This window comes from Chelon labrosus, assembly GCF_963514085.1.
Source record: "Chelon labrosus genome assembly, chromosome: 22".
Taxonomy (NCBI): domain Eukaryota; kingdom Metazoa; phylum Chordata; class Actinopteri; order Mugiliformes; family Mugilidae; genus Chelon; species Chelon labrosus.
Window position 1 is genome coordinate 16,283,615 of NC_140355.1, and position 27,029 is coordinate 16,310,643.

Sequence of the window (27,029 nt, forward strand, 5' to 3'; positions counted from 1 at the left end):
GACTTCCTCCATGAGTAATAAAGTTCTATTTTATCGCATCTTTTGCAGAAGGAAATAGCCATACTGTGAGTTAAACATCTTCTCTGTAAACATAAACATCATGCACCGCAGTGTGGGCGGCACTTTCAAATTCAAACACTGATACAAACATGTACGTTTTATGTCACATCTTTTTGTTATTAGAGCAGCTAGTAAGCAGACGGACTGATCGGAAGAGACTCACTGTACCGACCAAAAATACTGATGTAGTTCTGACTCACTCTAACACCTTAGTGACAGTCCTGGTGGCTGAGTTCGGATTGGATGACGCAGAGCCAAAATTGGCTACAGCCCTGATGTCTCCTGAAGGTTTCCAAGTTTTTATTTACTTATTTATTTACAAGAACATGCAAATGAAATGCATTAGAGTTGAAAAGTCAAGCTGTGTGTTTCTTGGTGAGTGGACAGAGGGAGACACGTGACTATCTTAATGCAGGCATGGGCTGAGCAGGCCCTGTTGTTGTGGTAATGCTGATAATGGTCGCCTGCCAACAGAGCCGCCCTTAACAGAGGCTTTAATGTTGCTGGCATACGGCAGCATAAAATATTTTCAGACCAGAATTTACAGTAAATGGGATTCTATGTAATCATTCGGCTCTTAATGGCTTAATATTCCAAGTCTGGGTGTCCATAGCAGCACTGAAGTATGTTTATCTTGCTCAGTCCTTTTCAAAAGTAGAGCCTTCCACTTCAAAATGTCCAACTTCTCTTGTTGTTTGCTGCGACTGAGCAAGGAAACACTTTAACATCTAAAGTTATGATTTTGATTTGACTAGCCTCAGACAGACTATGCATTTCCCCCATCCCTTAAAATACACATAAAATGGATAATAGCAGCTGGAGTGTCTGCATACAGTCTGAAAAAGTTTTACTTGAATAAAAAGGGAACCTGAGAATCAGTTTAAGACAAGGCTCAAAACCGTTAAAGAAGGAATACGACAAGAAACGTGGTCCGAGTTGAAGCTGTCACAGAGACTGTTGAAAATCTTCAGTTAGAAGAATTTAAAATAGAGCGCAGCAAACCGTCCTTAGTCACGGCGTGTCTGCAGAACGTCTAAAATGTTTTAGTTCCTCCTGACAAGCAATGAAAAATCAAGGCAAAGATACACAAACGCTTGTTGTCTGATTTGTGCATTTCTCAAATGATTGAACAGAAAAACAAATGCCATATCATTTTGTTTTTGCATTTCACAGTTTACATGACACAGACACAAGCTAGCATGTAACAAGCCTGCCATCCAGTGGTTTTATGGCAAAAAGGACAAAATTCTGTTTTTAAATTAGTTTACCTGACATCCAGTAGGTGGCACTAGATTGTTTGTTTTGCAGTATTACGACCAATGACAGGTAGAATCTGAACTTACATGCTGGACGCAGACTGTATAATATGTATTAGTAGCTGTAGTTAAACAATAATAGTGATAAATAACTTGTCCAAACATATATGTTTGCAAGTGCATGCTTATCCTGTTTTTGCAGATTTAGCCTTCTGGTTTCTACCTGTGGTCACAACATTATCTTTCAACATTTCCAAAATAGTCAAAACACACGAGCACAATAAAGATGAGAAAATAAACCTTTAATAGTTTTTCTATTACCACAAACACTTACAACCATCGACATCAGAGCATTCTTCATTTAACAGTGACGTTTTTTCATTATTGCCGTTGCCTTTGACTAAACTGAGCACAGCAGAGATAATATCTTGTAGCTCTCTTTGTCTTTGAACAAATCTGGATTGGCACATGCAAGTGGTCAAATTTCGTCAAAGGCCCAAACGACTGAAAGCTTCAGCGTCACACAAAGAAAATCCAAAGGCAGATTATAAACACATTAAAAATGATGAAATAAATGTTAACAAAAAGGATATGCATCACAATGTTCACGATATTTATGTTTTGAATTACAAATATCTGTTATGAGTTCCAGCCCTGCTCACTTTGCACAGAACTATACAGAATAAATCCGAATGAGTTTGAGGAATGTATATAAACGACAATAACTGATCTTTTCTTACATCTTAATTACGAACAATGATTATGATCCAATCAGGACCAACGACAGGTAAAGTAACATCTTTATAAAAGCACATTAAATCAACCTCTCTGCCTGCATCATATTCAGGTGCCTGCATGCATGCCTGCATCTTTATTATTATTATTATTATTTTAACATCTGCTTCACTACATTTACGTGTTTGCTTCGGTCTCGAGTTCCTTTAGAATTTTAAACCTTTACACACAAAGCACGCTGAGAACATGTGAAGTATCTTGTCTATTAAATTAAACTGCTCACAGTTTGTAAGACATATCTATTTCATCCATGGTGATAATAAAAATAACAATGAAGAAAAAGCATTCCAAGTCCTTTGAAGCGAGAATTAGGACTATTTGGACTATGAAGCATTGCAAATATGTCACATAGCATATCTGTGATCAGCTTTTCTCCCTGGTAATCCATCTATAATGAAGATCATTATTTGTTGCAGCCTTATATAAAATTGGTAAACTGAGCTCCACCTCAACCAGCTACAAGAATAAAAGGCTGCTTATACATGAATGCGTGAGTAATAATCTAGTGATATAGTATATATATAAGAGCCAGAGGGGCCAGTTTTTCTACATTCAGTGTCTATATTTACAGACTTAAGCAACATTTCAACGCAGGGCTTTTATGGTGAAATTAGTTTTACTTAGTGAAAAGATCTGAGTACTTCCACCAACAGTTTATCCGCCTCCCTGTTGGCTGGACTGATTTGGATTTCTCTGCCAGAAGGTGACCAGATAGGGTGGACATCTAAGATGTTTGTCCCCCAGGGCGTCCTCCGGGGAGACCACCTGAACGCAGAATGACGACCCCGTGTTCGGTGTGCTGAAGTGCTGCGTGGCATCGTAACGGAGGCCGCAGCTGTCTGCGACGGTGCTGGGGCTGTTATGTACGTTCAGTGAGGTGGCAGCGGGGCCGGTGGCTTTGACTTCCAGCTGCTCATATCCAGCTGCAGATAGATCCACAGGCAACACTACGTAGGCATGCTCGAAGCTCTCTCCAATGGTGCACTTGAGGTCAGTAGACCAACAGTATTCCCCTAGGTCTCCTGGGAAAAGAAAATAGTTTATGAAGGCCTGTGCACAGATCATTCTGTGTGCAACATAACACTGATCTAGGGCAGTCTGACATCTCATCATTTAGTCTAGGTATTATTTTTAGAACACAGCTTCAACCAAAGGTTCACAATGTCACTTTGAAGCTCCTTACCTTCTGTGGAGTCTTTAAGTCGAATATTACGATTGTCCTGAAGTTGCAGTTTTTTGACGTACATCATCCCAGTGCACTCCATTAAACAGTCCGATGGCTGTGCCACCGTCTCGGGAATTGGCTTCAGCAGCATTTCTTTCTCTGAACACTCTACTGCCCCAGCAGCCAGCATTAGATGGGACAGTATGCCGAAAGACACGCACACAGAGATATACCCTGGCATTGTGTCCCGTATCAGCAAAAAATAAAACTGATTGCAACTTTGAGCTATTTGTAATCTTCCCAGATCACAAATTGAGAATCATAAAGTTAGTATTCCACTGCAGAAATGAAAAGATTTGATTTCATGCAAAAGAATGCGAATTCATGCACAGCAACTGAAAACGATGAAGGCTGCTCAGAAGTGCGCAGCATGTTGCTCTTTCCCTCACCAGTGCCTGGTTTCCTTGAGTACAGTGCCAACATTTCTTCATCTGATATTTCCCTCCCTCTGAACTTGTAACTGCCTGGCAGGAGGAACCTCCAGAGAAGCTGGCACATGGAAGGTTTTATTAAAAAATAATGTGCTTTTAAAGAGGCTCTAAGAAAAGAACTGGGAGCAAAACATTGGTTTCAATCATCTTTATTGAAATATTTGAGAGTGATAAATCGTGGTACAAGTTATTATGATGTGAAAGCAGTGTCATCAGCACAAAAACAACTTCATGCATTAATCAAACTTATATGATACTGTGATAAGAAGCAATACACTTGTGAGAAGTGAATGGTGAGGTATTTGTAAGGTAAATGAGAGTATATAACAGAACGACTAACTAAAATGGAAATAAAGAAAAACACGAATGAGAACTGTCACGGCATATACTGTATATATATATATATGAAAAACAAGAACTGTTTTGTTTTAAATGGATGTTAAAGCATTCAGATCGTATCATGCGAATCAAACTAAATGTCGTGCATTCAACACATTACACAGAAAAACATTACAGCAGAGACTGAAACACAGTTTTGAAATTAAAATAATAAAGCAAGATTTTTTGGTGTAGTTATAGTTTTAAATCACATTTTTCCTTGGGTAATATTTTTTAAATCGTTTGATATTTCTTGGATTCTATTTTGCACACACTAATTTGTGTTTTGTATTATCTTGACAGGTGAGAGCAGCAAAAGTGCAGTGACTTCTGTTGATTTATTCTGAATTGATTAATTTTTAGTTTGGGCTTAAACATTTGTAGAACACAATATTTTATCGTCCTTTGGCCTGGCGTGGCGCGGCCGCTGGAATGCCATGGAAAATCACAGCACAGATGTTCCAAGAGAAAGTGATACCAAGCTTTGGTTTTGTCTTTTCACTTTGCCTACTCAGATTAAATTCTTTTCCATAAAAGGAAATGACCGTTTCACACACCAGAGAAGAGACAACTGGCGTATGGCAGGATTTGGCTCTCAATAGTTTCACATTTTTGAAGGGAACACTCAGTAACAGTTAGCTCTTATAAATAGCGCTCATGAGATCTATATAAAGATGAACTGGGAGCGTTTATTACCCAAGTGTCAGCTGAACTTAGTTATCCCCAGTAGCCTAGTCAGTGCAAGAAAAATTCTTGGATTTGACCTGAGCTCGACTGTTAACTCAACACATAAATGTAGATTTTGCATCGGGAAGAACTTTGAAACCATAAATCGACAGTTTCGCATGACCGACTCTATGCTTTTGTATTATTTCTGCAGAGTACAAGGAATGCAAAACTGAGCCTGTAGAGACTTTGGTTCCCACGATAAGAGCTGAACACACACTGCAAGAATCTAAGATAAAGGAGACAATCTACAAAAGCAACGCACGTGCTTGTACAAGAAGTCTGGCCTGCATGTGATGATTATTTTAGGTGTCTTCAAGCACAAAGCACATACTCATAGGGCTCTGAAACATCCTACTCTTCATCGGGCGGCTGGATGTTGGCAGGTCCGAAGCCACAGCTGCGGGTCAGTGGCACGGAGGAGATGACAACGGAGCCGGAGTCATCCATGTAGACGATGGGCACCGTTTCCTGGGAGGTGGGCTGACAGCACGGCACCTGGTCCTGGGGAGGAAGACAAACAGTGGAGGAGTGAGACACTGCCCAATAAGAATGCAAGCATCTGTGGTTGCACACAAAACAAAGACTAGATAAGCTATATTTTAAAAGATGCAGCTGTAGTTTGTATAAGGTGCTGCCAGTAGATAAATATATTTTTGTGCCATTTTGCACTGGTCCCCTCTGCTGCTGTAACGCTGCACTTTTCCCTACTACGGCATCAATAAAGGATTTATCTTAAGGTGTGCTCATGATTTGTATTGACAGATTAATAAAAGTGTGCAAGTTTATGCACAAACTTGCATAAACTTGCACAACCTATCCACAGTTTACGCGACTGTGTCATTTTTGGACATCTACTTTCAAAAACTTTGAACTCTTCCACATTTGGCAACAGTTGTAAATACTAAAAAGGTATTTTTTTTTTTCTATATTAATTCCCCAGTGCAGTGCCGAGGCTTGTGTTTGGCAAAGGACGCTGATGTTGGCAGCGAAAAGGAGAAAACAAGTTTATCTGCTGGCAGCTGTTCACCTACAGAGCACACCAAGATAAACTGTGCTCTGAAACTCAGGCATGCTGGTGGAAAGTCATAGTACACAGACTAAAGCATTTTTAAACAGCATTTTTTCTGACAGTTAATAGTAATATATTTAATATACCTGCGAGTTAGGATTCTGGCCGGTGGAGTGGGATGGTGGACACTGCCCAGTGTTCACAGCAGAGTTGCAGAGAGCGCACTGACCGATGGTTAGGCTCAACGGATGGATCACCCAGCTGTCCCAGCCCAGATCTGGCAGATATAAATATAGATTACTTCATTTAAAAAGATGCATTTTATTTATAGAGTACATATAAACATATGGACATGTGTCTGCACCTTTCATGAAGACCTCTGAGGCCATGAAACAGCATGTTTTGTTTCCACTATCAGGAGATTCGGAGTAGTCGGAGACAGCTGGAATATGAAACAAGAAAAGACATTGTAAACTTTGACTGGGACTGGACTGGACTGTCACAGAGGAATAGATTCACGCTGGAAAACACTGAGCTGCTTCACGTTGAATTTTAGATGCCACTTACGTTGGCTGGCTCTGGGGAAAATGGCGCTGTAGGTTCTCTTCCACTGCTCTCTGACGCTGTCCAGCCCACCGGCAGGTAGCTGTGGCTCAGTCTGCATGTTGAGAGCCTTGAGGAGATCCTTACTGATGGACCTGAACATATACATTGCATTCAAATACAACATAACTAACAGAAACACATAGAAAATCTACAGGAACAGCATGAGCGATCTTGTTTACTGTGTTTATTCTATTATTATGACAAAAAATAAAGACATTTGCAGCTTTTCCCAACACAGATGTGTTTGTTACATATTAACACCACACTCTCAATTGACTATGGAAGCACTTTACAGATGATTTTGTTGGTCAGGAGTTTGATTTCTGCACGCAGTCAGAGTCTAGCACGTGGCCTCACTACATATGCATCAACACGGTCTGACAAGCTTTCCACAAATCAAGGAAGATGATGCTTTTAAATGTTCAAACACTACAAACAGGACAAATACGGATACTGACCTGTGGTAGGAAATCAAACTGGCGGAGGCTGCAGGTTCTTCTCTGGATGGATGCAAAACAAATGCGATCACCATTGAAGTGCCCAGAAGCATCGTCATGATCATGAACGCAAGAGACATGGTGGTAGAGAAGAGAAGAACAGTCAAGCTGCAGATGAACAACGTTTGAGTCTGACTGGTGGCGATCAACGGCTGGTCCTGTACGTCTGGTTGGAGGAGGAGATAGGCGTAACAAGAAAGCAATGCTGCACGCGGGCCTGGGAACCTGGCTTTTTATCTTCTTGTACCCCAACTTGGCCTTGAGATACTTACAATGTTGTCTTGTCCCTTGGTCTGTGTGAAAGAGTACAAGGAGGATGGTCCAGCAGAGGTAAGAAAGAAAGAGTCGAGGAAAACATTCAGGAATGAGAGGTGGGAAGGAGGCGAGAATAAAGAACATAGGCTTACCACATACGTATTTAGAGTATATTTGGGCACTTGTGAAAACCCAAAGGAATTTTTGAGCAAGTTCGAACAAGACCTGCAGAGCTTTCATTTTGCAGGTTTGCAGCTTAATATCAAGATGCACTAGAGACCTGCAGACTCGTGCATGCAGTATTTATGTACACTCACTTGCCAATTCCTTGGGTACACCAGTGAAAACAAACAAAAGGCTGACAGTCTTGCACTAAATCTTCATGAAGGTTATGCTTTTCAGTGTTGTAACTGTTGATTCAGCTGTGTTTTCATTTTGTGGTACTATCATATTGGTCTGTGTTGTACTAACAGATATTTCTAATATTTTGAAAACCACATTGTCAGTGGTCAAGGCTAAATAACAGAACCACAGAAACACAAGAATCCGGCACCGATCCTGCATAACATTATGACCACCATCCTAATATTGTGCAGGTCTCCCTTGGGCCTCCAATACAGTTGTGACTCATCAGAGAAGGGACATGGGTCTTCTGAGGATGTCCTGTGGTATCTGGCAACAGAATGTTGTTAATGGGGGACCTTTGGGTCCTGTGGGTTGAAGGGAGGGGCCTCTGTGGATCATCCAACAGATACTTGATCAGTTTGAGATTTAGTGAATTTGTTTTTTTTTTAGTTGTTCCTAAAGTGTTTTTGTGTCGTTGTCTGTGTCAGGCTGCATCCTGCTGGGGATGGCTGCTGTCATCAAGGAGTGTCATTGCTATGGGGTGGGGGTGCCTGGTCTGGTCTAGGTGGGTGCTACATGTCTAAGTAACATCCACATGAATGCCAGGTCTAAATGTTTCCCAGCAGAACATTGTATTGTCACAAGATGGTCAATTTTATTTACTTCTCCTGTCAGTGGTTTTAATGTTATGGCTGGTCAGTGTATATATTAATAAATAGGCGCACAGCAGTGACATATACTTTTATATACCACAAAAATATACCACAATTCCAGTAAATATTCAAGTAAACTCCTAATTTCTCTCCTTTATATACAGCGACTGTATTTAGTTTAGTGCAGTGGTTCCCAGCCTAAGGTTCAGGTCCCTGTAAAGGGTCACATGAAAACTCTGAGGGCTCGCGAGGTGATCAATGAAAAGAACAAACACATTTATTTATTTTTTTGTGGGATACTGGATAATTTGACTTTGCATGGTGTTCAATACAGAAAGGAGTTTACTCCAGGATACTGCAGCTTTAGATCTCTTACAAACAAGGCGAACATCCCTAGATGTAAATGTCAACACGCAAAATTAGTTTTATTAAATGTGTTACTTTTAATCTCAAGAGGAACAGGACAGATAGCGGCATGTGATGTAGCAAGGCAGGGAAGATACATTAACACCAACAGTGAGAAATTAAATCACATAATACAGGAAAACATTATCACGGAGTCAAGGTACAGAACAGCGTGATAAAATTATGGGTGCAGATGGTATTCAGAATTATTAAAAAACTAAAGTAGCTGCAACAATGTAGAGCAATCCAATAACCTGGCAGCAGATGTTACTTTTGGAAAGACTTTAATGTTTAAATGTTGACACAACGTCCAAACACACACAAAAAAACTATATTAAATTTCTGAAAACATGCCAACAAGCAGCTAAATGTAAAAACTGCCACTTCATTAGGTACACTAGTGAAAGTGATTGCAATCTAACACAAAAGTCATGTGCTAATTCTCCTTTTATGGCAAGAAAGGTGGCAATTCAACTGTATGACCAGGTTTGGCGGTGCTGTTTCTGTTATTTAGCCTAGCCTAAAATGGGGTTCTCAAAATAATAAAAACAGGTGTCCGAGCAACACAGTACAGTTTAATTGTAGTACAAACCACAGCCTCCAGAATGAAAACACGGTCGAATCAACAGCTGTTCAGTGCAGGACTGTGTGGACAAGTGTACCTAATGAACTGCTGTGTGGACAAGTGTACCTAATGAACTGGCAAGTGAGTGCATATCTGTATCTGTTGTAACCACAGAACAGAATAGTTCCTGTGGCTGATTCACATGAATTAATAATGTGAACACATCAGCATGTTACTCCTAGTTTCTCTCCTTTATATACAGTGACTGTATTTAGTTTAGTGCAATGGTTCCCAGCCTAAGGTTCAGGCCCCTCCAAAGGGTCACAAGAAAACTCTGAGGGGTCGTGAGGTGATCAATGAAAAGAACATAAAGTAAAAAAAAAAGAAAAGGTGTTTTTTTTCCCACAGCTTGTAGCTGATAACACCATCATGTGCTGAGGGTATCGGTGTAATGTAAAATATTCAATAGCTCACTACTTTATTACTACACTAGGACAAAAACATCTAAAAACAAAGGAACACAGAGAGTGAGGCCTCAAATAAAACAATTATCCTCATTATGCACTTATACGTTAGTTTATTAACGCAGTATATCTGTATTTACTGATAATATGAGTCCGAATCATCAATAGAGATACAGTATTGGCGTTAATCGCTGTCGTATGAGCCGCAATAGCGACACAGATCTCAGAGCTGAGACCAACACGCCCTCCTTTCGAAACACTTGCTGCCCTTTATCAGAGCCTTCATCTGTTTATTCAGCGTAGATGCCAGCTGTAGTGACGGTTAATCCTAATCCACTTTGCATCTTGTTTTGATTAAGGGATCACAGGAGCCCGTCCGAGACGCTTGGCTCTCGTGTTCAGGTGATGGCTGAGAAAGCGTTTTCGGCTCTAAAGCCAACGTGCTGCCACTGCCGCTGCTGCTGCTGTGCCTGGGAAATGGGAACATCCGAGAGATAAACAGCACAAATGTTGAAGGAGTGAAGGGAGTTGCTGAAAGAAAGGTTGATGTGACCAGGTAGGTTTACTCTGATAGAGTTTTTTCTTCTTCTTCTCGGGCTGTGAATGATTGTTCCGCTTACAGCCTCTCACTCTATCTATAGCTTTGCAATATCATGTGTGAAGTGAAGTGGTAAAATGTGTTATTTTGTATACTGGGATGTTTTATGCAGGGTTGCAGAACACAAGGTCAGATTTCTCTCGCAACTTGAAAGTATCTTTGTCTCTGACAGTAAAAACAGCAGAGGGTCATGGGATGCAGCATGGGAAAGTGAGAAGTACAGCCGAAGAAATGTGACAGAGGTGCGGCCTTGACTAAAATTATTATAGGAAAAAGAAACGGTTCTTTTTTTTTTTACTGCTATGCTACAACATCTGTCTTTTGTCTTTGTCATTTCAGTGAGCATCTCAGTCCCAGGTAATTTTACTTTATTACACCACATTATTTAACCATTAAAGCTCATCTTCAACAAAGTTCTCAATTAGTGTTTGCTAACTTTTAAAACTCCCATTTTCATGCACGCTGTGAAGCTGCCACCGGTGAGTCTTTCGATTTAGATCAGACGCGGTGAATGAAGGTATTGTTGGTGGAAGACGACCTTGACGCTTACTCTGTTTTCCCCTCCCGATCTTCAGCGATCAGAGCGGCTCTGTTGATCCAGCGCTGGTACCGGCAGTACGTCGCACGGTTGGAGATGAGGCGCAGGTACACGTGGAACATCTTCCAGTCGATTGAATATGCAGGAGAGCAAGATCAGATCAAGGTGAAGTCAAACAGAATAAACATTAGATAATCTTCTAGAATTTATTTAGCCATGACACGGTGAACTGCAGTGTTGTATTGAATGAAAATGCTGGAAGAACTGCTTGAAAAGGTTTATGGTCCCCAGAGGGTCCCCTGGTCCCCTGCCTTCTCCTCTTGCACCACCATGAAGTTGACATTTGTGGTTCAACGTGAAATGTCTTAACATCACAACATTTTGACGCTGATGATCTGCAGATGATAATTCCCTCTGGCACCGGATGTGTCCTTATTATTGCACTGATGTTTTTGGACTTCTTGATCGCAACATTAAAACATAAAGATATTAAAGGTGCACGTTGAGATCCCCTGACTTTGCTTTTAGCACGCTCGTCATTTTAAAAAGTTGTAGAAATTGCTAGAAGAAGACAAGGAAAACTTCTTTAATGTAGACACTAACAACCCCAACCTTTACATAATTTAATACATACTGGTGTGCAGAGCACACACAAAACAGACTGAGGCATTTGTGGCTTTAAGCTACAGACACACCTAAGAACCACCAGAAATCAAGATAAAAAACAAAAAAACAAAAAAACAAAACAAGAAAAGCCAATTGAATATAGTCGTTTTCTTTACTTTCGTCGCCAAAGAAATCTCTCTTACTGACTTGTTCAACATGCTGAACAGGGGTCCGAGAGTTAGGGTTAGTGTCAAATATGTCTGTGAAGGTTCTCAGTTGTCCAGGTCATGGTATATCCAAAAAAAGGTTTAAAAAAGGCAACTGGCCTTGTAGAGTTTTTTGAGAAGACGTTTCACCACTCATCCGAGTAGCTTCTTCATTTCTAGGGGACTGGTTGGAAGTTTGAGGTTTAAATAGGAAACTTCTACTGAAACTTGCTTGTTGTGTCAAATGGGCCCACAGACCACCGGCTTGGGTTAGGGTTAGGGTTATGACCCTTGGTATGTCACAACCCTTAAAGTCCATTACAGTGTGTCCAATATAACCTGCAAAAATTGATCACGTTCCCATTAGCGTGCCAAAAGACTCTTATTCTCGTTCATTCGTGTTTTCTTCTTTCTTCATCTTAATTCTAAAATATTTAAACTCTTTTCCTTCCTGCAGCTGTACAATTTCTTTGGCTTCTTGATGGATCACTTCACCCCAGCCAGCAGTGAAAGTAAGACACTGACTCTCAACACAAACCCTTTAACTCGCCGACTTGTAGGTTTCATTAGATTACCGATAGTGAGCTAATCTGAGCTCACTGAGTCTGCTCCCTGCTGAGAAACGTAAAGTGGTTTTCCCTTACTGCTCTGATCCACTTCCCTTTCTTCCCCTCTCCGCCTCCGATGAAGGAAACCTAATATCTCACATCTTTCGTGAGAACGAAATCTGCCGTGATGCCGAATGGGAAAGATATTTCTGCTACAAGAACATCGAGGTCCCCGACAGCTACGCCGGGCCCCATCTGACCTTCCCCATGACCTTCTGTGGGGTGTCGAAGCTGGTGGAGGCTTTTAAGCACAAACAAGTAAGTACTCCTGCACATGGAGGACACTAAAGGGCAGATGTTGTTTGCCTTTTTCTTCAGCTCTCAGCTAATTCACAGGTGTTTTTTCCCCCGGTAGCAGCTTCACGCTCGGTATGTTCTGCAGATTCTTGGAGAGACGTGGAGACTTCTAAGAATTCTTCCAAACATCAATCACGTCTCCGTCTGCCACACCAAGGAGATTACAATATGTGGTACGCAACAGCAGACAGCAGATTTCTCTCTCTTAGAACAATTAATGTCCCTTAAAACACTCAGCACACAACAGTCACAAATACATCACTTATTCTTTCCCAGGAGACTTGCATGGGCACCTTGAAGACCTGCTGCTGATATTCTACAAGGTATTCACAACACACGCATCCTCACCACGTCAGGCAGGCACGTTCACTTTTATTAACACCTTGACCTCAACCAGAATGGACTGCCGTCGTCTGAGAAACCGTACGTCTTCAACGGAGACTTCGTGGATCGCGGCAAAAGCTCATTAGAGATTCTGCTCATCCTGTTCGGGTTCCTGCTGGTCTACCCCAACGACGTCCACCTGAACAGAGGCAACCACGAGGACCACATTGTCAACTTGAGGCAAGACTCTCCGTCTAAAAACTCCTGTTTAATGTCTCATTCTGCCAGTTTAGTCGCAGTATAATTACACAGCCTCTGATTAATCATGTGTTTTCTGCAGATATGGTTTCAATAAAGAAGTTTTGGGAAAATACAAGGTAAGTCTTGCATTAAAAGAAATGTACTAGCTCCTGTAGCTATTATATATCGATACATTAATGCCTCAGTGGCATTTTAATGCTGTACATTTTGTTGGTGTCGCTGATGAGACCCACCTTTGTTTCGGGGGGCCCAGGCAAAGACGAAGCTAGTGAAATCTGTCATAGACAGGAAGGGGCCAGGGGGGGCATTGTGGACTGTAGGGCCTTCATAGGGAGTCTCCAGTGCTCGGGGTGGTGGTGGATGAGTGTTTGCGGTCTATCTGAACTGACTTTGGTGTCTTTGTGAGGAAGTCGAAGACCCAGAGGTGCGTTTTCGAGGCCCAGGAGGCTAAGCTTTCCCTTAATAAGTGTTGTGGGATGCCAGATTTGTCAGGGGCCAGATGTAGAGCCAGGGAAACAGCTACTAATCTAAATATATGTACGCCATGGTAAACTTGTTGACTTGTTCTGCAGGTGCATGGCAAGAAGATCCTAAAACTTCTCCAAAAGATCTTCAGCTGGCTGCCGCTGGCCACGGTGATCGATAACAAGGTGCTGATTGTGCACGGGGGGATCTCCGACACGACAGACCTTAATGTGATAGAAAGAGTGGACAGACACAAAGTAAGAGAGACCTCCATCATCAGTTAAATTAGTGTAATTCAGGCTTCTTGTAGGATCCGTGTGTGTATCTAATATGTCTTTGAATGTGTGCAGTATGTGTCGGCGCTCAGGCCTCCTAAGATGACAAATCAGGCAGCCAACGGCAGCAAGACTCTGAGCAGCAGGAACGGAGAGGCCGGTGGACCGGAGGAAGGCCGGCGTCGAGTGTATTCTCTGACTCACCACGGCTCGGCCCCGGCTCAGAGGTACGACCTCCCGCGCCGCTCGCTCCACAACCTGCCCATCGGCGGCAGTCAGCAGTGCTGGTCAGTGGAAGACGAGCTGAAGAGGAGGCGCAGGCTGGCAGGGTTTGACCAGTCCTACGGAGAAATTAACAAGTCAGATTCTGACTCGGACCCAGAGTCGGGAGAAGCTACAGAAACAAATGAACAAGAGTGGAAACAAGTAAGCGCAATCCTGTCTAATGCACATACTGAGCCTTGCCATTTCAAGTCAGATATTTTTCAATGACTGCTTTACCCCCTCAGATAGTGGACCTGTTGTGGAGCGACCCCATGCCCCAAAACGGCTGCACTCCCAACGAGGTGCGAGGCGGCGGCTGCTACTGGGGACCTGATGTCACCGAGGAGGTTCTGGGAAGACACAACCTCCAGCTCCTCATCCGCTCGCACGAGTGCAAACAGGAAGGCTACGAGTTCTGCCACAACCGCCAGGCGAGCACAGGGGGACCACTTCAGAAGGAGATTTGTGAGACACTTCACAGAAATTAACCAGATGTCTTCCGTTTCATGCAGGTGCTGACTATATTTTCAGCGTCAAACTACTACGAGGTGGGCAGCAACAGAGGAGCCTATATCAGAATGGGCTCTGATCTGGTCCCTCACTTTATTCAGTATCAGGCCAGCAGGGCGTGCATTGATCTCACCCTGAGGCAAAGGTACACACTTTAAAATCATTCAGATCTGTGTCCAATTACATTTCCAGGAAAGGCTTTGCATGTCAATCTCTGTTTATTTGTCAGTGTCGGATGGACAGAGAGATCTGCTCTGCGAGCTCTCAGGGAGCAACTGTTTGTACACAAGTCAGATCTCATCAGTGCCTTCCAGGAGTTTGATCCCAACAACACAGGTAATCAGCGAAGGAAAACAACTGCTCTGTAAGTCTGTGAAGGTTTTCCAGTCACCCAGGTCGTAGTCTATCCAAAAAGAAGCTGAAACAAAGATAACTGAACTTGTAGAGTTTCTAAAATACTGCTGGGAAGTTGAGGTTTAAACATGAGTCTCTGGCTGATACTATTCATTGGAGAAAGACATCAGGATCTAACAGTTTCCTCCAAGTATGTGGTCGTTAACAGACCCTTGTCACCCGCAGATGTTCTTATTCAAACCCCAACTCCCCACTAGTCTCTTAAAGCTGAAGAAGCTACTCGGATGAAACGTTTTCTGGAAACTCTACGAGTCCAGTGTCCCTGGTTTTCGGGATATAACTGCTCTGTATCAGAACATGAATACAGTATTTCACCCTTATCTTTCCCGTGTCTGTCTCAGGGATGATCTCTCTAAGAAACTGGGCCAGTGCCACAGAGAGCGTACTGAAGCTGGGTCTGCCTTGGAGGGTGCTTCGTTCTCAGCTCGTGAGCAGCACCGCGCACGGCATGGTGGACTACCAGCAGTGGATACGGGAGCTCTCCATCACTGAGCCCAAGCTAGAGGTATTCTTCTATTTCTTTCTGATCTACTTCCCCTCCTTCTCAGACAGCTGTTTAAGATTTATTGTTATTTTATATACCTGTGTGGCTTCTTTCCTGACAGGTCACAGACACAAGTATCCTGGAGACTATGTACAAAAACCACTCCAACCTGGAGACCATCTTCCGAATCATCGACACAGACCACTCAGGTCAGATCCCTCTCCTCCTCCCTGCTGCGCCTGATCCTTCGCTCTAGTCGTCTCGTTGGTTTTCCACTTTAAACATGACCGCCACTTGACCCCAGTGTCGATATCCAGGTTTGATCTCCTTCGAGGAGTTTCGTCAGACCTGGAAGCTCCTGAGCTCTCACCTCAAGATGGAGATCAGCGACGACGCCATCGCCGACCTGGCGCAGAGCATCGACTTCAACAAGGACGGCAGCATCGACATCAACGAGTTCATGGAGGCTTTCCGCCTGGTGGACCTCTCCGCGCACTCAGACACATGATAACTGCACTATTCTAGATGATCTTCTGCACTATGAAAATACCAAGCACCGTCTTGAGTAGACATGTCCGCCTAGTCCTTGATCATATGACCTGGGTAGGTTCAACTTACTCAGAGGAAACATAGACGTTTTCTACCTCTTAGGTTTACGGCTCTTTTTTTACCTTCCATACTTTTGTATTTTTAAAACTGAGTGTAACTTAACGATCACCTGTTCAGTGAATAAAAACATCACGCACATTTAATGTTGTCTTTTCCTTATATGAGATGTGGAAAAGTGGTTAGAGAACGAGTTTGGGATCTTTGCTTTGAATCCCTGAGCTGAATGGAAGCAAATGTCTGTGGGTGAAATGACTGATTAGCACTTTTCCTTCAACATCTATGGTTGAAATGCCCTTGAGCAAGACGCATTTATTCACGTGGATGTTACTGATGCTCCCACCTAGACCAGACCAGGCACCCCCACCCTGTAGCAATGACACTCCTTGATGGCAGCAGCCATCCCCAGCAGGATGCAGCCGGTTTAGGAACAACTCGGAAAAATGTCCATTCTCTGATGAGTCACAACTGTTTTGGAGGCACAAGGGAGACCTACACAATATTAGGAAGGTGGTCATAATGTTATGCCTGATCAGTGCATATGGAAGTACATATATGATTTGTGTGACCCTACTGCATGAGGGGATATAATCTGTTCGAAGGCAGCTATTAATTCAACTGCCAATCAGTCTTTCATCCTCACGGGGATGTGAATCCAGGACATAAATCCCATCAACTCAAGCTCTACTTTGATGATGATCATGTTGGAAAGGGCCAGTCTGAAGAGCTAAACAGAGGATGTCTAATTTTAGACCCAAAATAACTGTGAATGAATGTATGCAACATGTTCAGAGCAAAAACATACACACACATGAACACTGTTCACACAAACATGAACGTAAAACTATTGTTTAGAGTATAATGTAAAGGATGAGATATAAAGAGAGGTGTTTTGAATTTAAATGACATTTATTAAAGTCCTAACAGCATAAAAAAAGATCTACAAAGATGTATTTACAAAGCTTTCCATCACTCAATCCCACGACTTGTTTACATGCCAGCTCATAGTCCATAATCTGATTTGACATATGGGAAGCCAGCTATTATTAGACAACGTGGAGTCTTTCCATTGAGCTGTGTGTATCAGTTGAGAAAGCACAGATTAACCAGTCACTGTTTCCGCTGGCATAGATAGTGAGGCAAACGATAGACCTGCCAAACGTTGATAAAGAAAGTACACAGAACCCCAAACTGATGTTTTTAAGTACATTTTAAGCATGTTCCAAAAGACGGGCTGTGATCAAAGCTAACAGGAACAGAAGATTATTCAAATGCCGTGATAAAAAGGAGGTGTTGTCTGGTCTGGGGTCTGGCTGAGCGGCATGCCACTGTCTTGAGGAATGACACCGTGTTTGGTGGGGCGGACTCAGCTCAGGATGCCTCCTCTCATGTGTCCGCTGTCGCTCAGGCCGTGCTCTATGAGTTTGATGTCCTCCAAGTCGTCCTTAATGACGCTGATCAAATGACTTAGACCATCCTGCTGCTGTTTCAAGTGCTGAAAAGATTTAGAGATAAAAAAAAAAACAGTGTCACGATCATTAGAGCCAAATATTCAAATGATTCAAATATCTGGGGATGTGTTTCAGATTCTCAGAATGACACAGATTTGATCCAACTTTTAGGACAGGACAGTAAAAACATCTTTCTCAACTTTGGAAATCCCTCTTATCTCAGCCAATATTTAGGAGAAGTTTTTCCAATATTGTGCTCTGTGCAGAAACTAATGTTATCACCATGTTACACATCGTTTGCAACATGCATGGATACACAGATTCATTCGGGTATTTGAACAATGCGAAAAATGCCTAAAATTCAGATTAGTGGTCCCTCTGCTTCCTCTGGCTGTCAACAACAAGCTGGAGTAAATGCACCTGCAGCTGCATAAGCCAACAAAATGATACAAACTAAAGGCAAGATAAAGTCAAGTTACTTCACTGATATGGAAATGGTGTCCCAACAGACCGCTCTGCCGTGTAAAGCTTGCAAAGAGTCTATTAAAATGACTCTGGATAAACCAGTGGCAGGACCTGAATCTGTATGAGATCCTGATCTACCCTCAACTCCAAAACCACAAAGAAACAGTGATAAACTGCAGCTGCCACATCCTCCAGTGTAACCTTGTTTGACAGGATATTGTGACTCTCACCTGTTTGATTTCTCTGAGAAGGTCTGCATCAACACTGTAGCGCTCTTCTGATCTCACGGCTCCGAAGTGATTCTGCATCCGGATTTGGGACATTAATTCATTCAAGCGACCCTGGAAGAACGAAGGTGGCACGGATCCCGTAAAACATACAATAAAATCTCTGTATTAAACAGAAGTTTAATCTCGTAACAGCTGATAAATACACACAAAGAAATCACTGTATTCAGCGTGTACTCGACACACTTGCCTTGAACTGTGTGGGGGCATTGAGTTCTGACTGAATGGTGTCCAGCTGCACCCTGAGATGCTCCTCATCCACTTGGATAGCGTAGCCGCTTTTCCTCTGGATCTCTTGTTTGATCAAGACCTTCCAGGAAAACAGAGGAGGGGGAGGGATAAATATAGAAGAATCAATGACAAATAAGGGAAATCTGCCGACACTGCCAGGGCATTCATTCAAATGGGATTAAATAACAGATGGTGCAGTAGTGCCACAGTTTACTTCACTAGAACCCTAAGTGCATTTCACCGAACTAAGTTAAATCCTGGTTGGAAAATACAGCATTGCTGCGTCGCCAGTGGAAGCTTTGAGTCAGGTATTATTGTTAAAGACTAATAACAATGTCTAAAACGGGATTTTGAAAGGAGAGGCACATACCTGGAGTACTCTGTGAGAGAGATCCATCAGCTTCCTCTTGTACTGGGCAATCTTGGCCACTGTGGTCGCCTGGTTCTTCTGCAGTTCGCTGATGTCACTGGAGATAATCTGAAAGTCCACGGGTGGAAAACAAGAAGGAAGCAGGCTGTTAACGCGTCTAGTCATTCTCCTTTCTTTACTCCTTGGACACGATGTACATTCTTGTCTTATTTAAAGACATAAGAAAGGACGCAGGGTGTGGTTGTACCTGACAACTGTTCAAAGTTCCTATAGTCTAGTTTTAAATATATTCAGCCTATATAAGAGAAGTGGTGAGTTTTAAATATCCTCGCATCTAAGCCAACTAAATGGGTTCACCTCTGACTTTAACATAAACAAGCCAAAGTCGTTTTTTAAAAAACCCTCTAGGGATGCCCCGATAGCTCACCTGGCTAAGCAAGCGTCCCAAAAAGTTTTATACTCCGCAGGTCAAGAAACCTCACTCACCCTATATCAGTTCAAGAAAAAGTAAATAAAAGCCCTTCTAAATTCTGACACTACCACTCATAGCCGTATTTGTAATGTAATTTTCCAGCCGGAATCAACCAGCAGCTAGCATCAATTGGAGATCTGTGTGTTGTCCTTGATACCACAAAATCTGATTCGGTAATAAGAGGATGTTAAAATCCAGTCCCATTTAGAGATTTAAAACTAGAAACAGCAACTGTATTCACTCACATCCACTCTGGTCTGGTGCTGTTTAGTCATCTGCTCCTGGATCTGCAGCCTACGGAGCAGCTCCTTAAAACCCACCATGGGCACTGGGATTAATCTGGAGACAAAACAGGAAAGAAATGAGTCTTTGTACAGAAAGTTGAGCAGCAGTTTTAACTGTAGGTTTGTTAAATGTAAAGAAAAAGAAGAAGAAGAAGAAAAAAAAAAAAACTATGACCAAGAAACAGACCAAGAAATGTCTGTGTGAAGTTGAACATGTTGTGAATTATGGCTCGGGGTACTGGATAAACTCTGGGATCTGGTTAAGTCGCCATTATTTCAGTCAAGGCCAAGCATCAAATGCATACTGCTCTTATATGGCATTTTAAATCTGAGGGAATAAAACCATCAGCAACTACTCTCCCACTTCATAGATCATTAATGCAGAAGCCTTTGCTGAAAGTCTTCAACACGTCCTCTTAACTTACTTCTCTGGGTCAGGGTTGTCGACCTTAGCCTGCTCCCAAATGATGGGATCCACTCCTGGCGAGGGGAGACAACATTTTAGCAGCTGTTTAAAAACAACCAAGTCACATTCTGACAGCTTGAAGAAAGAAAGAGGGCAACACGATCAAGCATTTACCTGCAGGAGCATTTTGCAGCAGCTGTTTGAGCTGTGCTGGGGACAGCTCTGTGCGAGTGACCGACATGGCCACACCAATCTGCGAGAGCTGGACCTTAACGTTTGGCTGCTCCAGGTAGCCGAAGAGAGTAGAAGCTGGGATCCTCTTGGATGTTCCATTAGGAGAACGCTCCACCACGTAAACGATCACCTCTGTCCTGAATGAGATAACCCAAGATTTACTTCACACAGCCTGTTCTGGGAGGGATTAGTGTGTTTTAGATGTTATTACAGAAACTCACTGGTCATTCGGCAGGGCCTTGACACCGTCCACATTGACAGTGAGTGTCTGGTTGCTTCCCAGGACCTTGTGAAGGGACTCCACCACATGTTGCTGCTGAGCTCGCACATCAGCTTCCTTTTTATTGAAAACCAAAACCACCAAACCGTCCTCATCTTTACTCACTGGGACGCAGCTGTAGCCTACCGCCTGAAAACCACAAGACACAGGTGACTACTGTATAACATTCAAAGTCAAATCAATCAAGTATTCAAATCTGCTGAAATATCCAGGATTACCTTGAACCTGCAGAACGGGTTCTCCTGGGTGAAGTCCACAGGCGGGTTGTTGTTGCTGTAGTAGCCCTTCCCTGTGCCCCAATACGCCTGTAGCTGGTTCCATTTGGCGAGGATGGAGTCACGCTCATCTCCCAGCAAGGTGGGAGCTGACAGAGCGGTGACCTGCTGGTAAAGCTGGGTGGGCTGAGCCTGGCCCTGCTGCTGAGCCTGCTGTCCAAACAAGCCTCCTATTCAGGGAAGGAGAGTCGAGATCGCAGGTCAGACTGTGTGAGAAATGTATGTTATTTGGTTCGACGCACTGTAACCATATCTTAGGCTACTTCCAGGCTAATTTGTTTGGGTTTCAAGATGTTCTCTGTACCATTTAAGAAATAATTTAAGGCGATATAAACATTTAACACTCCTGAAAACATCACTGGACACAGATATTGTGTGACGGACATGTGAAACCGCTAATGTCACTAACAGTTATATTATATGACTGGGCCCGTTTAAAGTGGAATGCGTCCAGTACGGGCTGATTCAACCACAATAAATGTGATCACTTGTGTGTTTTTGATGACAGATGTCAGCTTTAATGTTCTGCTGTAGCTGCTTAATCTTTATATACAACATAATATAATGTTGGAGATGCAAGATCTCACCTTGCTGCTGCTGGGTCGGTTGGATATTGAAGCCTCCAAACCCACCCAGGCCAGTTGTTCCTAATCCAGTTCCAAACCCTGAAGTCCCAGCGGTGGTCCCAGCGCCGAGCCCAGAAGAGAACCCAAACCCTTTGTTCTGCGTGTTACTAAACAGGCTTCCTGAAACAAGAACAATTGACAAGAAAAAATCTGAAGTACATTAAAGCTACCGTATACCAGTCGCAGCACTGAGGAAGGATGTATGGTAGAGTGAGTGAGACATCTTGTGGCAGTATGAGGCAGTGTTACAGCACAACTCTGAGGACATTTTAAAGTGTTTCTTAAACAGTATCTTTAATATTGTATTGTAAGATTAATTGCAGAAGTTACGGTGGCGACTTCAGAAAAAGAACTGATAGATTATGAATCTGAAGGCAGCTCTGTTACTGACCTGCGGCGTTGGAGGGGGCAGCAAAGCTAAACGTGGACCCTGGCGCCGCAGCAGTCGTTGTTGTTGTCCCAAAACCGCCGAACGCGCCTGAGAAACAAAGCGAATTATGACGAATGTGATAAGACAAAGGTGACGCAAAAAGAAGTGAGTGAATGAAAGAATGCATTCAATGAATAGTTGACATCCAAAAGAGCAAAATCATGACTTTTATGATTATAAAACATAATTACTTCCATTTAGCACCTGTCTTGCATAGAGGTGAAAATGCACTGAATTTCCACAGCAATCAAATGAGATGAGTGCGTAATTCAACATTTTGTCTCTTCATGCAAATGGACACAGCAGTGCTGAGACCAGGTGGGATGAAACAAATCACTGCACCACATTGATGAGGGGGAAGAAATGGGTGAAAATGTGTGTTTTACAGACACAAAAGCAGAACTGAATCACAAAGGTCATCTACCTGTGCTAGCCAGGCTATTGCCAAAATTGAAAACAGTGCCAGTGGTGGTTGCTGTACCAAAGCACCCCACATTAAAGCTGACTGCTGGCGGGTTGGCATTTAAACCAAACCCCCCAAAACTAAACCCACCAGCCGTGGTGTTTCCAGCTCCTAGCCCCCCAAATCCTGCAGCCAAAGCAGGCAGGCAGCGAGAAAGAGAGAATGACATGGAGGAGTTAAATGACCTAATGTTTTTTTGTTTTAAATTATAACAGACAGTCTTTGAATGCCTTAAAAGAGGCCATTCTAAAGCGACAACACACAAAACATGTGTCTTACCAGTGTTGGTGGAGCCGAAACTAAATCCTGTGGCTGGTGCAGCTGCAGTGGTGGTGGTTGCCCCGAAACCAGGGGCTGTAAGAGCTACGAAGACAGAGCACAAACCAAACAGGCTGTTAGGAGTTAGGTAGAAAAAGACAAAACACCTAGAAAAGGTAAACAATATACTGATTAGCCGTAACATTAGGACCACTGACAGGAGAGGATTATCTGGCTATCATGACAGGCAATATTTTGTCCTCGACGTTGTGTTTGAAGGAGGAAAAATAGGCAAGTGGATGGATCTGACATCTCTGACAAGGGTAGACGTTGATGGGTAGACTCTTGCGGGGTGCTCGTGGTCTGTAGTGTGCACAAACGTTCAAAATAAACATTTAAAGTCAAGTGTAAGCCGAGTTGACTTTGTTTTTTTGTGTATATAGTTCATCGACAACTCAACATGTGAGTATCCTTCCAGATATATACACCACATAGAATAGCTTTAAAGAAAACCCAAAGACAGATGGTAATAACCAAACAACGAGAGACAAATACTTCATAAAAAGAAGTTATTCTCATTTAGGACAGTCTTACCACTGAGTGAGAGGAGCCCCTAGATGACTCCCATTTTAGAAATCAGCTGCTCTTTACCATAACATGCAGCTAGATAATTATTTTAATATAAGTGTCCTGCACTAAACCTTGGCTTCATGAAGGCTGCGGGGTTCACCATTTGCAGTTGATATTGAAAACACAAGTCTGGTTAACAGTAAAGGTCAACACACTCTGGTGGCTCGGACAGTCCCAGGCAAGGGCCAACTTTACTAAAATAGACAAGTCTCTTCAACGACAAGCTGCTGTAATGTGAGTAAAGGAGAGGAGCTCCGGTCGTTGAGGATCGGAGCTTCGGACTTACTGCCGAATCCGGATGAGGCGGCGGCGGCGGCGGTGGTGGTGGCCGCCGCGGTGCCGAAGCCAAATGCCGGCGCCGCTGTGGTCTTAGCACCGAATGTACCGAAAGAAAACCCGGACGTGCCTTCACAAGAACACAGATCACGCGGTAAGAGTTGGGTATCATGGCAGTAAAGTTACAGCTGAATTTGAAAATAAATTCAGAAGTAACGTTAGCTCTCGAGGACACACACTAGTTTGTGGGGGACTATAAACTAGCCAGCTAGCTAACGAGGTGCATCGTACGTAGCTAACTATGAACTGAACTCTGCTTCCCTTGAGCCTATTTTATCACTAAGACGAGTGACCACATTGCTGTAATCTATCTATAATTTACTACTCACATGTAATAAATATAGAAGGCTGTACAGGGCTTCACATTAAATGTATTGTTAGCCGCCGGTAGATGACCAAACCGTCAGGAGAGCAACGTAACGGCAGTTAGGGGTTAGCATCAGCTGACCGTTTATATTTATCAGTCATGTACAAGCACAGAATTGACATAATTGTGACACTATATAAAATGCACATTTGCAACACTATTAAATATTTTTAAAAAAGAGAGATAATTAACATAAATATCCATACTTGCTGCTGGGTTACTCGTGGCTCCGCCAAAACTGAACGCCATGTTGACTGCTGTCACCGCCGTCTTCTTCTTCGGCGTATTGAGAGCAGCAGAAACACGCCTGCGCAGTACCGCCCCCTGGTGTCCAGAACAGAGCGCTACAGCGGCGGGAGTCGGACTTGCAGACATGTAAACATCCTCTGGCAAAAACACAAACGCAGTTATGGTGGTGGAGTTAGACTGAATAACATATTATTTTATATTTAAGCCTGCCATAAAAGAAAATTACAAATCAGATTCCATTTGTGGGTTTTGCTTCAAACTATCTCTGATATTCAATACTGTGGCATATTTTATAGAGCTAATTTAGTATAATCTGGAAACTACAAACTCCGTTGGGGTCAATAGGATTTTGAGCTGGTTAATTGATGCTCAGAAATAAATACACTTGTTGAAAACCTTGTAAATCTTGTGCAATAATTCATACAATAATCCCCAAAATGTGCAATTCCCTCACAATCGACAGTTCCTTAGTCTCCCCCTCCCCCCAGGTTAAGAGTCTGGGTGTCATCCTCGACAGCTCACTATCATTTCAGTCTCACATCAATAACGTTACCCGGTCTGCATATTTCCACCTACGCAATATAAATTGTCTCCGCCCCTCTCTCAGCCCCCACACCACTTCCATCCTTGTTCACAGCCTTGTCACCTCCGGCCTTGACTACTGTAACTCTCTCCTCTTCGGCCTCCCCCACAAATCCCTCCATAAGCTTCAAATGGTCACCAAAACCCCTTCGTTTCACCACATTACCCCCGTACTGCAGCATCTCCACTGGCTCCCAGTCAAATTCAGGATTGACTTCAAGATTCTTCTCCACACCTTCAAGGCCATACATAACCTCGCCCCTCCTTATCTCTCGGATCTCCTCCACATTGTCACCCCCTCCCGCTCCCTCAGATCCTCCTCCTCTATCCACCTCTCTGTGCCCTCAGCCCGCCTCAGTACCATGGGGAGCAGAGCCTTCAGCTGCTCTGCTCCCCAACTCTGGAACTCGCTCACACCGGACATCCGAAACATCGACTCTTTCCCTCTCTTCAAATCCAGACTCAAAACCCACCTGTTCCAGAAAGCTTATTCCCCGTGACTGCACTGTTCCATTTTTTATTTTATTTTTTTCTATTCTGTCTTGTTTTGTGTCCTAGTGTTTTGTAAAGTGTCCTTGTGTGTCTTGAAAGGCGCTTATAAATTAAATGTATTATTATTATATTAATACATCTGTGCAATAATTTCATTTGTGCAACTTGTAATAACTTAGCATGTGCAAATGTGCAATCATTTCTCATAAAGAAGTGCAATAATTTCATGTGATGTGCAATAACAGCGACTTTTTATTATGTGTAAATGGGGTTGTTATGTTAGTGTTTATAGATTTGTACATATTTTTTTATTCTAGTTTTTTACATTTCCTTTACTTTTTTTTAAAATTTATTTATTTATTTTCCAATACTTCTATGGCACCTAAGGGGGACCTCAGGTCACTTTAATTTCGTTGTACCTGTACAATGACAATAAAGACGTTCTATTCTATTCTAAATCCACATAATAAAAAAAATCAGAAAGGAAGACAAATGTACTGAAACTACTTTTTATTTTTGTGTACAGAGCAACAGCAAAAGTATCAACACTCAACATTTCAAAACAGGCTGACAATTAGAAGAATATGTGGTTTTAGCAGAAACAATCATTTCAGAAACAACCTGTAGTCAAAGTATGGCACAGCGTAGCCCAGTGTACTGTCCATGTGTGCTTCACTTTTGGTTTTTGTCAGCGTGGCAAAATAACTTATGCTCTTTTGTGTAATACTGTATTTCGTCTTCATCAGAAATTAAATCTACGCATTCACCATTTCTCTCATAGAATTTATTACTACATTTCATAGGCTTATTGTGCAGAACTGGATTAAAGTAAGCATCAAATAGTAAAATCAAATGAAGGAGGAAAGAATCTCTCCACTATCGTCTGCTATATTCATTGCAGATTATCACAGTGCTTGAAATGATCTGGCGAGAAATAACTCATCACAGTTTAAATTGAATAATTCAGCAGAACATTTTATGTATGGCACCTGAAACACAGCATTCTCGCCACGAGCATCTAGTGAGGAAGCCCCCGCACGACAACCCGCCGTTCAAGCAGAGCATTTTCACAGTGCATTTTAACATGACTCCGCTAGCAGTACAAAAACAATACAAACCCTCAATTTCTGTTTGATAGTTGGGAGAAAAACAAATATGCACTTGAGAGTAGGTGTGTTCATACGGCAAGAAATCCAGTAACATTTATCCTTTTAAGGCACAGCGTCTAAGACACTTGGCATAATGATATGGCGGTGTCAGTTAGTAGAAGCGGTTATTCAAGGCACAAATACTGTAGGCACATGAATTCAGCACTGTATGAATCACGGTTTTCAAGCACAGAACAAAACAAAACAAAAAAAACCGCCCTATCCGGCGGTGTAGATGAGAAAAGTGTTGCTCATTAAAATATATTTGTGATGCTCTAACTTGAGATGATCTTCATTAAAACATTTCTACGTTAACATTTACAAAAAAAAAAGAAACTATGGAAGTCTTACTTTACAAAAATTAAAGTATCCAAAATATACAGCGGTTTGTCTGGTATCCATCCCCGTCATACACTGAGAGGAATGTGTGTATGTATACTGTATATACAAACATGATGTGCACAGGTATCCCTCTAAATACAGTGCATGAAAAGAAAAAATAATAATAATAAGAATGAGCCATGGAAATGTTTTGTAACTTTACATTTAGGACAAATGAGACAT

At 42.5% G+C, this 27,029-nt stretch overlaps 3 protein-coding genes across 6 annotated transcripts; 1 reads left to right on the forward strand and 2 right to left on the reverse strand.

Annotated features, from left to right (window-relative positions):
• Nucleotides 1–3,883: 3,883 nt before the first annotated feature.
• gsdf (gonadal somatic cell derived factor) lies at nucleotides 3,884–7,390 on the reverse strand. 2 transcript variants are annotated; one of them, XM_084572208.1, is made up of 6 exons: nucleotides 7,259–7,390; nucleotides 6,948–7,152; nucleotides 6,451–6,581; nucleotides 6,248–6,325; nucleotides 6,030–6,160; nucleotides 3,884–5,375 (listed from the first exon to the last, which is right to left on the reverse strand). In XM_084572208.1, the coding sequence occupies exons 1-6, from the start codon at nucleotides 7,383–7,385 to the stop codon at nucleotides 5,226–5,228; spliced, it is 822 nt and encodes a 273-aa protein (XP_084428334.1). In that variant the 5' UTR covers nucleotides 7,386–7,390; the 3' UTR covers nucleotides 3,884–5,225. The 2 variants fall into 2 exon arrangements, with proteins under 2 accessions (XP_084428334.1, XP_084428335.1); XM_084572209.1 differs by having other exon boundaries at nucleotides 6,948–7,372.
• A 2,988-nt stretch (nucleotides 7,391–10,378) lies between these two features.
• Nucleotides 10,379–16,115, forward strand: ppef2b (protein phosphatase with EF-hand domain 2b). The gene is given in 18 exon segments (XM_084571820.1): nucleotides 10,379–10,482; nucleotides 10,486–10,513; nucleotides 10,611–10,628; nucleotides 10,847–10,974; nucleotides 12,079–12,133; nucleotides 12,312–12,487; nucleotides 12,585–12,699; nucleotides 12,803–12,849; nucleotides 12,924–13,090; nucleotides 13,191–13,227; nucleotides 13,684–13,833; nucleotides 13,927–14,277; nucleotides 14,361–14,600; nucleotides 14,604–14,770; nucleotides 14,855–14,961; nucleotides 15,381–15,544; nucleotides 15,645–15,732; nucleotides 15,841–16,115. Coding segments are annotated over 18 exon segments (2,250 nt in total). The 5' UTR covers nucleotides 10,379–10,461; the 3' UTR covers nucleotides 16,032–16,115.
• A 910-nt stretch (nucleotides 16,116–17,025) lies between these two features.
• nup54 (nucleoporin 54) lies at nucleotides 17,026–24,255 on the reverse strand. Of its 3 annotated transcripts, XM_084572761.1 has the most exons (15): nucleotides 24,201–24,254; nucleotides 23,578–23,697; nucleotides 22,683–22,766; nucleotides 22,365–22,529; nucleotides 21,902–21,988; nucleotides 21,472–21,630; nucleotides 20,828–21,054; nucleotides 20,551–20,738; nucleotides 20,270–20,466; nucleotides 20,115–20,169; nucleotides 19,651–19,744; nucleotides 18,934–19,041; nucleotides 18,523–18,642; nucleotides 18,276–18,386; nucleotides 17,026–17,624 (listed from the first exon to the last, which is right to left on the reverse strand). In XM_084572761.1, the coding sequence occupies exons 1-15, from the start codon at nucleotides 24,241–24,243 to the stop codon at nucleotides 17,496–17,498; spliced, it is 1,887 nt and encodes a 628-aa protein (XP_084428887.1). In that variant the 5' UTR covers nucleotides 24,244–24,254; the 3' UTR covers nucleotides 17,026–17,495. The 3 variants fall into 3 exon arrangements, with proteins under 3 accessions (XP_084428887.1, XP_084428885.1, XP_084428886.1); XM_084572759.1 differs by lacking the exon at nucleotides 22,365–22,529; XM_084572760.1 differs by lacking the exons at nucleotides 22,365–22,529; nucleotides 23,578–23,697 and having other exon boundaries at nucleotides 24,201–24,255.
• Between the last annotated feature and the right edge of the window lie 2,774 nt (nucleotides 24,256–27,029).

What these genes read in the sequence shown, in the direction of transcription:
- gsdf (XM_084572208.1), bottom strand. Translation starts at nt 7,385, where the DNA reads ATGTTCTTTATTCTCGCCTCCTTCCCACCTCTCATTCCTGAATGTTTT. An exon ending in AGTTTGATTTCCTACCACAG is followed by an intron (nt 6,582 to 6,947) that starts GTCAGTATCCGT and finishes GTATATGTTCAG; the next exon opens with GTCCATCAGTAAGGATCTCC. An exon ending in GCCAGAATCCTAACTCGCAG is followed by an intron (nt 5,376 to 6,029) that starts GTATATTAAATA and finishes CTTCCTCCCCAG; the next exon opens with GACCAGGTGCCGTGCTGTCA.
- nup54 (XM_084572761.1), bottom strand. Translation starts at nt 24,243, where the DNA reads ATGGCGTTCAGTTTTGGCGGAGCCACGAGTAACCCAGCAGCAA. An exon ending in CAATAGCCTGGCTAGCACAG is followed by an intron (nt 21,989 to 22,364) that starts GTAGATGACCTT and finishes TTTGTTTCTCAG; the next exon opens with GCGCGTTCGGCGGTTTTGGG. An exon ending in AAGGCCCTGCCGAATGACCA is followed by an intron (nt 20,467 to 20,550) that starts GTGAGTTTCTGT and finishes TATCTCATTCAG; the next exon opens with GACAGAGGTGATCGTTTACG.